Source organism: Gigantopelta aegis, chromosome 8, assembly GCF_016097555.1.
Source record: "Gigantopelta aegis isolate Gae_Host chromosome 8, Gae_host_genome, whole genome shotgun sequence".
NCBI lineage: Eukaryota > Metazoa > Mollusca > Gastropoda > Neomphalida > Peltospiridae > Gigantopelta > Gigantopelta aegis.
Window position 1 is genome coordinate 7,519,534 of NC_054706.1, and position 11,417 is coordinate 7,530,950.

General features: G+C 39.4%; 1 protein-coding gene across 3 annotated transcripts in view; it reads left to right on the top strand.

Moving 5' to 3' along the window:
- The window catches only part of LOC121378280 (probable E3 ubiquitin-protein ligase MGRN1), a 44,294-nt gene extending 34,549 nt beyond the window's left edge, over positions 1-9,745 (top strand). Inside the window, exons 13-15 of one of the 3 annotated variants that reach the window (XR_005958699.1) lie at positions 3,161-3,392; positions 6,909-8,837; positions 8,897-9,745. Coding sequence is in view for 2 of the 3 variants with exons in the window: in XM_041506373.1 (XP_041362307.1) it covers positions 3,161-3,392; positions 6,909-7,141 (465 nt within the window). In the remaining variant the exon portion in view is untranslated. Of the gene's footprint in view, positions 1-3,160; positions 3,393-6,908 lie in introns of all 3 variants that reach the window. The other 2 variants (XM_041506373.1, XM_041506372.1) reach the window with 2 other exon arrangements.
- Positions 9,746-11,417: the final 1,672 nt, after the last annotated feature.

The following is an 11,417-nucleotide window of genomic DNA, read 5'->3' on the forward strand; positions in this document are numbered from 1 at the left end:
ACCCTGGTAACAGCTATAGTGATCGGCCTCGGTGCTGTAGTGGTTAAGAAGGTAGGAACTAGGCGATATAACCCTGGTAACAGCTATAGTGATCGGCCTCGGTGCTGTAGTGGTTAAGAAGGTAGGAACTAGGCGATATAACCCTGGTAACAGCTATAGTGATCGGCCTTTGTGCTGTAGTGGTTAAGAAGGTAGGAACTAGGTGATATAACCTTGGTAACCGCTATAGTGATCGGCCTTGGTGCTGTAGTGGTTAAGAAGGTAGGAACTAGGTGATATAACCCTGGTAACCGCTATAGTGATCGGCCTTGGTGCTGTAGTGGTTAAGAAGGTAGGAACTAGGCGATATAACCCTGGTAACAGCTATAGTGATCGGCCTTGGTGCGGTAGTGGTTAAGAAGGTAGGAACTAGGCGATATAACCCTGGTAACCGCTATAGTGATCGGCCTTGGTGCTGTAGTGGTTAAGAAGGTAGGAACTAGGCGATATAACCCTGGTAACCGCTATAGTGATCGGCCTTGGTGCTGTAGTGGTTAAGAAGGTAGGGACTAGGCGATATAACCCTGGTAACCGCTATAGTGATCGGCCTGGGTGCTGTAGTGGTTAAGAAGGTAGGGACTAGGCGATATAACCCTGGTAACAGCTATAGTGATCGGCCTCGGTGCTGTAGTGGTTAAGAAGGTAGGAGGGACTAAGCGATATAACCCTGGTAACAGCTATAGTGATCGGCCTCGGTGCTGTAGTGGTTAAGAAGGTAGGGACTAGGCGATATAACCCTGGTAACCGCTATAGTGATCGGCCTCGGTGCTGTAGTGGTTAAGAAGGTAGGAACTAGGCGATATAACCCTGGTAACAGCTATAGTGATCGGCCTTGGTGCTGTAGTGGTTAAGAAGGTAGGAACTAGGTGATATAACCCCGGTAACAGCTATAGTGATCGGCCTTGGTGCTGTAGTGGTTAAGAAGGTAGGAACTAGGTGATATAACCCTGGTAACCGCTATAGTGATCGGCCTTGGTGCTGTAGTGGTTAAGAAGGTAGGAACCAGGCTATATAACCCTGATAACAGCTATAGTGATTGGCCTCGGTACTCTAGTGGTTAAGCCAGTGGACATACGGTAGCCCGGTACTGGGGTCCCACCCAGAGTGAGGTTAAAGATCACGCGAGTAGGTGTAGGGCCAGTACACTGACTTCTCTCTCACTAAACACTGATCATCAGCAGGGATGAACATCTTTTACACACTTTGTCTTGTTGAGGGTTGTTATTTTGAATGCTATATTCGATGACAAGTGACCGGCCTCGGTGGCGTCGTGGTAGGCCATCGGTCTACAGGCTGGTAGGTACTGGGTTCGGATCCCAGTCGAGGCATGGGATTTTTAATCCAGATACCGACTCCAAACCCTGAGTGAGTGCTCCGCAAGGCTCAATGGGTAGGTGTAAACCACTTGCACCGACCAGTGATCCATAACTGGTTCAACAAAGGCCATGGTTTGTGCTATCCTGCCTGTGGGAAGTGCAAATAACAGATCCCTTGCTGCCTGTCGTAAAAGAGTAGCCTATGTGGCGACAGCGGGTTTCCTCTAAAAAACAGTGTCAGAATGACCATATGTTTGACGTCCAATAGCCGATGATAAAATAAAAAATCAGTGTGCTCTAGTGGCGTCGTTAAATAAAACAAACTTTTTTTTTTCGATGACAAGTGTTTTAGTGGGGTGCTGGGTGAGATGAACATCTTTAACCTGTTATATTGAGGGTTGATATTTTGAATGCTATATTCGATGACAAGTGTTTTAGTGGGGTGCTGGGTGAGATGAACATCTTTAACCTGTTATATTGAGGGTTGATATTTTGAATGCTATATTCGATGACAAGTGTTTTAGTGAGGTGCTGGGTGGGAGGAACATGTTTAAACTGTTATGTTGAGGGTTGATATTTTGAATGCTATATTCGATGACAAGTGTTTTAGTGGGGTGCTGGGTGAGATGAACATGTTTTATCATGTTGAGGGTTGATATTTTGAATGCTATATTCGATGACAAGTGTTTTAGTGGGGTGCTGGGTGAGATGAACATCTTTAACCTGTTATATTGAGGGTTGATATTTTGAATGCTATATTCGATGACAAGTGTTTTAGTGGGGTGCTGGGTGGGATGAACATCTTTAACCTGTTATGTTGAGGGTTGATATTTTGAATGCTATATTCGATGACAAGTGTTTTAGTGGGGTGCTGGGTGGGATGAACATGTTTTAACCTGTTATGTTGAGGGTTGATATTTTGAATGCTATATTCGATGGCAAGTGTTTTAGTGGGGTGCTGGGTGGGATGAACATCTTTAACATGTTTTATCATGTTGTGGGTTGATATGTTTTAGTTGGGTGCTGGGTGGAGAAGGAGTGGTGAGGTTAGAGCTGATCATGCCTGGATTCAGATATTGATGATTAGCACAAAATCATAAACAGTCTAATAGCAATGGGAACCGGTCTTAAGAGTTTGAAGAACTTCAGTCAGCCAACTCGGTCACAGAAATGTGTTACTCACTAGTCACTATCAGCAGCTCAGAGTCCTTCCCTCACTGATTCCAGCTTTAGTTACATCAAAAGCCATATTAAGCGGAGTATTTGTCTATGGGGAAAGTGAATATAAAAGATATCATTCTTTGTGGTGGAAGTGGGTTTTCTCTCATTTTCCTTACTACATGTCCCAATAACCTTGTTAAAACCCAAATAGCCATAATCATAAATGTACTGAGGTGTTGTTAATAACGATACTTTCCTTTTCTTTAATTGATATTACTACATGTATATGTAGTGAAATCTGTCTAAACCAGACCCTGAACAGGAATCCTGTTAAAACCGGCAAGTTGCTCAGTCCCGAATTTTTGCTCAGTCCCGATACATTTAAGTTCCACATTCTAAAACGTGACCCTCCAAACACCGGATCCTGTCTAATTTGGATACATATTAGGTCCACCAAATTCTAAAACGTGACACTCTAAACACCGGATCCTGTCTAATTTGGATACATATTAGGTCCACTAAATTCTAAAACGTGACACTCTAAACACCGGATCCTGTCTAATTTGGATAAATATTAGGTTCCCAGAATGATCCGGTTTTGACAGGTTTCACTGTGTTATTATTGTGTCTCTTCCCTGCTTCAGTCTCTTGCTACGTATGAAGACGGCGATGGTGTGGGTGTTCAAGATGAAGCCATCAAGCTGTACAAGATGGCCACCATGGAGATGGAGGTGGATGAGCGCGGAGATGGAAAGATGATCGGCGCGGTGTCGCTGGGTCACATGGCCGACGATGAACACGAAGACACGTCCGAGGCGGAGCCAGAACCGGATTATGATGATCCGGACGAGGACCAGCACGCCACGGAAGACACAGGTCAGTTTACACACACACACACATATTACATAGGTATTCATTGTTCACAGACACACACACATGTTACATGGATATTCATTGTTCACAGAAACACACACACACACACACACACACGTTACATGGATATTCATTGTTCACAGACACACACGTTACATGGATATTCATTGTTCACAGACACACACACACACACACGTTACATGGATATTCATTGTTCACAGACACACACACATGTTACATGGATATTCATTGTTCACAGACACACGTTACATGGGTATTCATTGTTCACAGACACACACACACACATGTTACATGGATATTCATTGTACACAGACACACACACATTGTTCACAGACACACACACATGTTACATGGATATTCATTGTTCACAGACACACACACGTTACATGGATATTCATTGTTCACAGACACACACACACACGTTACATGGATATTCATTGTTCACAGACACACACACACATTACATGGGTATTCATTGTTCACAGACACACACACATGTTACATGGATATTCATTGTTCACAGACACACACGTTACATGGATATTCATTGTTCACAGACACACGTTACATGGATATTCATTGTTCACAGACACACACACACACATTACATGGATATTCATTGTTCACAGACACACACACACATGTTACATGGATATTCATTGTTCACAGACACACACACACACACACATGTTACATGGATATTCATTGTTCACAGACACACACACATGTTACATGGATATTCATTGTTCACAGACACACGTTACATGGGTATTCATTGTTCACAGACACACACACACATGGATATTCATTGTACACAGACACATGTTACATGGATATTCATTGTTCACAGACACACACACATGTTACATGGATATTCATTGTTCACAGACACACACACACGTTACATGGGTATTCATTGTTCACAGACACACACTCGTTACATGGATATTCATGTTCACAGACACACACGTTACATGGATATTCATTGTTCACAGACACACACACACACGTTACATGGATATTCATTGTTCACAGACACACACACACATGTTACATGGATATTCATTGTTCACAGACACACACACGTTACATGGATATTCATTGTTCACAGACACACACACACATTACATGGATATTCATGGGTATTCATTGTTCACAGACACACACACACACGTTACATGGGTATTCATTGTTCACAGACACACACACACGTTACATGGGTATTCATTGTTCACAGACACACACACATGTTACATGGGTATTCATTGTTCACAGACACACACATATTACATGGGTATTCATTGTTCACATACACACACACACACATATTACATAGGTATTTATTGTTCACATACACACACATATTACATAGGTATTCATTGTTCACATACACACACACATATTACATGGGTATTCATTGTTCACAGACACACACACATATTACATGGGTATCCATTGTTCACACACACACACACACATATTGCATGGGTATTCATTGTTCACATACACACACATATTACATGGGTATTCATGGTTCACAGACACAGACACATAAACACAAACTGCACACATGAACACATGTATGTAGCATTACTTCTGTTTAGTTTGTGTGTGTGTCATATTCAATATTGTAGACTTGGATTATAGGCTGAGAGGTTGTGGGTCACAAAATTGTGAATGTAGGGCATGACTACAGTAGATCACCAAAAACAGAAATAAACATTTATTGTAAATTGGTATTTCGTGTGCAGGTTTTTGATGGTTCTTGGCTCAGTGGTGTATATAGAATACTATACGAGTTTTCGCTAGATATAATTTTTACGAATCGAGTGAACTTCCCAAACGTATCTGACCGAACGAAAGTGAGGTCAGATACGTTTGGGAAGTTCACGAGTTTCGTAAAAATGATATCTAGCGAAAACGAGTGTGGTATTTTATTTATTACCCTCTTTTAAATCACACAAATTATGAAAAATAAATAAATAAATCAATCAATTTTGTAGCCTATTTCAAGACCGGATGTTGATTTGCATAACTAGCCGGTGCACAACTACGTACCGCCGCATTGAGAAATAGTTCGTTGTACTTCCGCTACTTCTCAGTGACGTTTTCAGGGGAGTGGTGTAGACGTACTTCCCCATAAATTTACATCGGGTTTCATTTTTTAATTTAAAGAAAGCTGTAAGGTACATGCATCAATATATGTTTATTTTCATATTGGGTGAAAAATGGTAAAACTAATGCATAATTCCATATTTTAACAAAACGCCCCCCAAGAAACAAATGTTCCCGTTACCCAACTGGCACTGGTTATGCTAATAATGATGAATTCACAAATCACAACTGACAATAACAATTTGTTGACCAAAAATCCAACCAATAAGAGAATAACAAGTGTTTTTGCAGTTAAAAACGTGTAGCTTGCAAAAGCAGCTGAGTTCACGGGAAAACTAAAGTTATAACTTTAAGGTCGACGACAGTCACTTTTCGCTCCCTTGTTTTGGCTTTCTTTGTACACAATAAATATAGCATATCTTACCGTAATTTCACTTGAAATCCATATTTCGTAAAATGTACAATTTTTCAATCACAGAATTTTCTTCAAACACATTCAGGTGCTTCAGTAAAGTTCGAAAAAAAAAAATCAATAGGAATTTTGCATTGGATTTTTCCCAGCATTCTTAAAACGGAAACGTCATGTACCCAGTTTGTGATTATTGTAAGGAGGTGCAAAGTGACGTCATTCAAATTCAAAATTAGCTATATTATTACAATGCATCGCCACATTAAAATAAAAACTGGTCTACTAACCTTGACCCCTGTTAAATTTCTACAACAAGCAAACAACGCTGTTTACAGGTCGGTATATTTTACTTTTTCATAATTCTACAAAAAATGGATTAAGTTTAAAAAAATAAAAAACTACCATATCATATGAAAAAACATTAACGTTGGATATGTTTCATTTATTGTGTACGAAGCCAAAACAAGGGTCAAAAAAATGACTGTCGTAGACCTTAATAATGATGAATTCACATATCACAACTGACAATAACATAGGTTTGTAGACCAAAAATCCACATAATAAATAAAATGAATATGTTTAATTATTGTTCTGTTCATTCTTTTATTTTTATTTTTTATTTTAAAATATTTCTCGCGCGTATCCATGTTTACATCAACTTTTAATGAATGACATTTGTAGTAAAAGTTGTGGATGTTACTGACCTTGACATTAATTATGAATGAAAAAAAATAGTCCCGTTATGCTAATAAGGTCGCTGTCCAACCAATCGAAATTAACTCTGTTCCCTGTTGACAAATCAAAATACAGTTTGTAATACGCACCTGGTGGTGCGTACGAAATTTGTACGACACCGCTATATCTTCACCAGGAGGGTAATAAAGCTGGTTATCACTTACTGTTTGTATTTTCAGGGAATTTGGACTCGTACGAGACTGTTGTTGCTGGTTATCACTTACTGTTTGTATTTTCAGGCAAGTTGGACTCGTACGAGACTGGTGTGGTGTACCACGTGGCTGGACACGGAGACGACGGACAGTACCACGCGTTGAGCGTCATCGAGCACATGAACCTATCGGACGCGCCCGGCAGTGCCAACAGCAGCACGGAGGCGTCGAGCTATGGCAGCAACAGTAGCTCACAGGCCCTGCTCACCCACGTGGAGACACCCGAGGAGAGCGTTGGTACCAAACGCACAGATGTGTAGGTGCCTCACAGATGTGTAGGTGCCTCACAGATGTGTAGGTGCCTCACAGATGTGTAGGTGTCTCACAGATGTATAGGTGCTTCACAGGTGTGTAGGTGTCTCACAGATGTGTAGGTGTCTCACAGATGTGTATTGTGTCTCACAGATATGTAGGTGTCTCAAAGATGTGTAGATATCAGACAGATGTGTAGGTGCCTCACATGTGTAGGTGCCTCAGATGTGCAGGTGCCTCAGATGTGTAGGTGTCTCACAGGTGTGTAGGTGTCTCACAGATGTGTAGATGTTTCACAGATGTGTAGATGTTTCACAGATGTGTATTGTGACTGACAGATGTGTATTGTGTCTCAGGTGTGTGGGTGTCCTACACATGTTTAGATGCCCTACAGATGTGTAGATGTCCTACAGATGTGAGATGTCCTACACATGTTTAGATGCCCTACAGATGTGTAGATGTCCTACAGATGTGAGATATCCCACAGATGTGTAGATGTTGGTGCTTTGTGACATCACAAGTCAAAACTACAAGACAGTTATTGTAAATATCATTCAGGCGATAATATAGATTGGATATTAGGTATTGGGACTATGTGACATCACCAATGTAAACTACAAAACTGTTGTTGTACATAATGTTCAGGCATCATTCTAGATTAGATTATAGATGTTGGTGTTTTGTGACATCACAAATGAAAACTTCAAAACAGTTGTACATAGAGTTAAGGCGATATCCCTGTAAAGCTATCACATGATTAGGTATATAGATGTTGGTGGTTTGTGACATCACAAATGAAAACTTCAAGACAATAGTTGTGCTTAGAGTTGAGACGATATCCTTATAAAGCTATGATTACAAAAGTCATTATTGTCATATACTCCATTTAAATCATGTGTCACAGTGTACAGAATACATTACCCTTTTGACCAAATACATAACTACATTACACCAGAACTCATCATTTTCTTTTACAAAACCCATAACTACAAAATACACAATTCTTCACAAAACATATAACTACGATAGAGCAACACAAAAACCATATTCAAATTAGTTTGAATATTTTACATCATATTTTATTTAGCCCAAAGAGTCTTCAAGGTATACAAATTTACAGAATTTGAATCAATCCAAGTATAAAATACTAGCAGACATTTTTTACATATTGGTGAACCATCAATGGCTGTTTAACGACACCCCAGCACAGACAATAAGTGTATGACTTTGTGATACATCAGTGAACCACGTTACAGGCAAATGTTCATTACATGTCATCAAAGCAGTAGTTACAACTTACATGTGACATAAGCAAATGTCAGTGATATGTGTTACAAGCTGAAGTTAAACATGTTCAAACAAAGATTGTATTCAAAACAGTAGTTGCCGATCTAGAAGTTATGACTTGTGCATTCAGTTACATGTTACAACCATACGTTAGTTTCATGTATTTTAAAGAAGTTATGAACTATAATAAACAGAAGCATGCTATGTGTTTCTAGCTGTATTACATTACCTGTACATGTGTATTACAAACTATATTACACAGTGCTTGAAATTAAGGCAATTTTGAAATGTTTTTACTTGCTCACTTGTAATGGTTATTAATTTTATCCAGCAGCAAAAACTGACATCAATCCGTAAAGTTCCTGACCTTCAACAATCCATGTTACAACTATAGCAGTTGTCTGTGTCAATGTTAAAGTTCCTGACCTTCAACAATCCATGTTACAACTATAGCAGTTGTCTGTGTCAATGTTAAGTTCGAGCCCTGTTAGATTATGGTATAATTTTGCTAGTTATATCAATTTGGTATTACATTACATGTGTTACAAGCTATATTACAATGTTGCCAGCTATATTGGTATTACATTACATGTGTTACAAGCTATATTACAATGTTGCCAGCTATATTGGTATTACATTACATGTGTTACAAGCTATATTACAATGTTGCCAGCTATATTGGTATTACATTACATGTGTTACAAGCTATATTACAATGTTGCCAGCTATATTGGTATTACATTACATGTGTTACAAGCTATATTACAATGTTGCCAGCTATATTGGTATTACATTACATGTGTTACAAGCCATGTTAAATGTTGCCAGCTATATTGGTATTACATTACATGTGTTACAAGCTATATTAAAGGGTGATTAGTTACATAACAGTACATAATTATGCTACTAGCAGAACTGTGTACTGTTTGGGATTTTAGATTGTGTAGGCCTCATGGTTTCATAGAAATGACTGTTTCTAAAAGATCTGTTGCCCACTGTCATATCTCTGCTTACCGGTAATCATTTTCGAATCACATAGCATGGACCTGAAAAAGTGTTGCCCATGAAATTTGAAGTCCTGAGGGCTGTTTGTGCGTCATGTATAATAAAGCAAATTACTTACAGCAGTTATTTTGTGTATAGCTTTGACTGCTGTGACAGATGAAGTAATATTGTGATTGTGCTGTACCAGCAGAAAAGTATTGCTATAAAAATCTAAATGTATAAATTATGCAATAATGGGTTGATGTATATATATATTGTAAATAAATGTACGTTGTCACTGGAGTTATAGGTCCGATTCAGAATAAACAGTGTATATTGTATCTGATAAGTGTTATGTATTTTTTCACTTTCTTTCATTTATACGTATTTTCATGCTTCTATCAAATTAAGGTTCAAGCATGCTGTCCTGGGCACACACTTCAGCTATATGGGCTGTCTATCCAGAACAGTAGTTAGAGAAAGAGAAGTTGGTGTCATGGTCTTACACCAACCCACTGAGTTATTAAACACTCTCTGGATGTGAACCCAGTACCTACCAGTCTTTAGCCTGATGGCTTAACAACTACACCATCGTGTGACCTCTTTTGTAGAACCGCTCTGTGCATAAGCATCAGGAGTAGTGGGCCAACTGCATCTGCCATGTAGTTTGTGGAAATAACAGTTTTCCAGTGTTTCCCCTGCCCACTTTTGGCACCTTCCTTCATCTGTGGTATTTTTATTTTGTATTTATAAATTGGAAAAGTAAGAGAGGCAGCACCTTACATTGTTAGAAGGACAAGGGCAGCTATGTTGAGTTGGAAGGACAAGGACAGCTATGTTGAGTTGGAAGGACAAGGTTGGAAGGACAAGGGCAGCCATGTTGAGTTGGAAGGACAAGGGGAGCCATGTTGAGTTGGAAGGACAAGGGCAGCTATATTGAGTTGGAAGGACAAGGGCAGCTATGTTGAGTTGGAAGGACAAGGGCAGCTACGCTGAGTTGACAGAAATACTGGCCTATCCAAATATCCACCGAAAGCAGCAAGTTTTTTTCATGTTTTTATCAACTACATTTATCTACATTTCACAAGCATACAAACACTACAGTAGGGAGTATACTTGTTAAATGGGGTGAAAGTGGACAAAAATAGCCCTTGGACAGCCATACAATGCAAAAGTGTTCTTTTCTTCTAATCATTATTCCAGCCAGTGCTCCACAACTAATGTAACAAAGGCCGTGGTATGTACTATCCTGTCTGTGGGATGGTGCATATAAAAGATACCTTGCTGCCATTCGAAAAGAGTAACCCATGAAGTGGCAACAGTGGGTTTCCTTTCTCAATATTTGTGTGGTCCTTAACCATATGTCCGACGCCATATAACCGTAAATAAAATGTGTTGAGTGCATCATTAAATAAAACATTTTCCTTCCTTCTAATTATTATTTCCTACAGGTTAAAATAATATCACTGAAAAACTGACAAGCTTTGGTTAGGTTTCAGGGGCTGGTTGGATGGTGTATTGCATATCACTCCATACCTGTGATGTCACATTATTGTTCTAGGTGTAGATTATTTTTCAAGAATGAACAACTGTGAAACAATGCAATTTGAACTTTTTATGAGTTTCACGTCAGGTATTCGAACACACTACTGACAGAACTTGTAGATTGTAAACAAGTACAACGCTTTAGCCCACGAGGCCAAGCATCTGCATCATCAAATGAACGTGTAATTTAAGCCTTATAAACCTGATAATGGTGATAGTAATGTATTCTGGCAGAACACAAGGAAGATTGTCAGAAGGAAGGAAGGAAATGTTTTATTTAACGACGCACTCAACACATTTTTATTTTACGGTTGTATGGCGTCAGACATATGGTTAAGGACCACACAGATATGGAGAGAGAAAACCCGCTGCCGCCACTACATGGGCCACTCTTCGATTAGCAGCAAAGGTTTTTTATATGCACCGTCCCACAGACAGGGTAGTACATACCACAGCCTTTGGTGTACC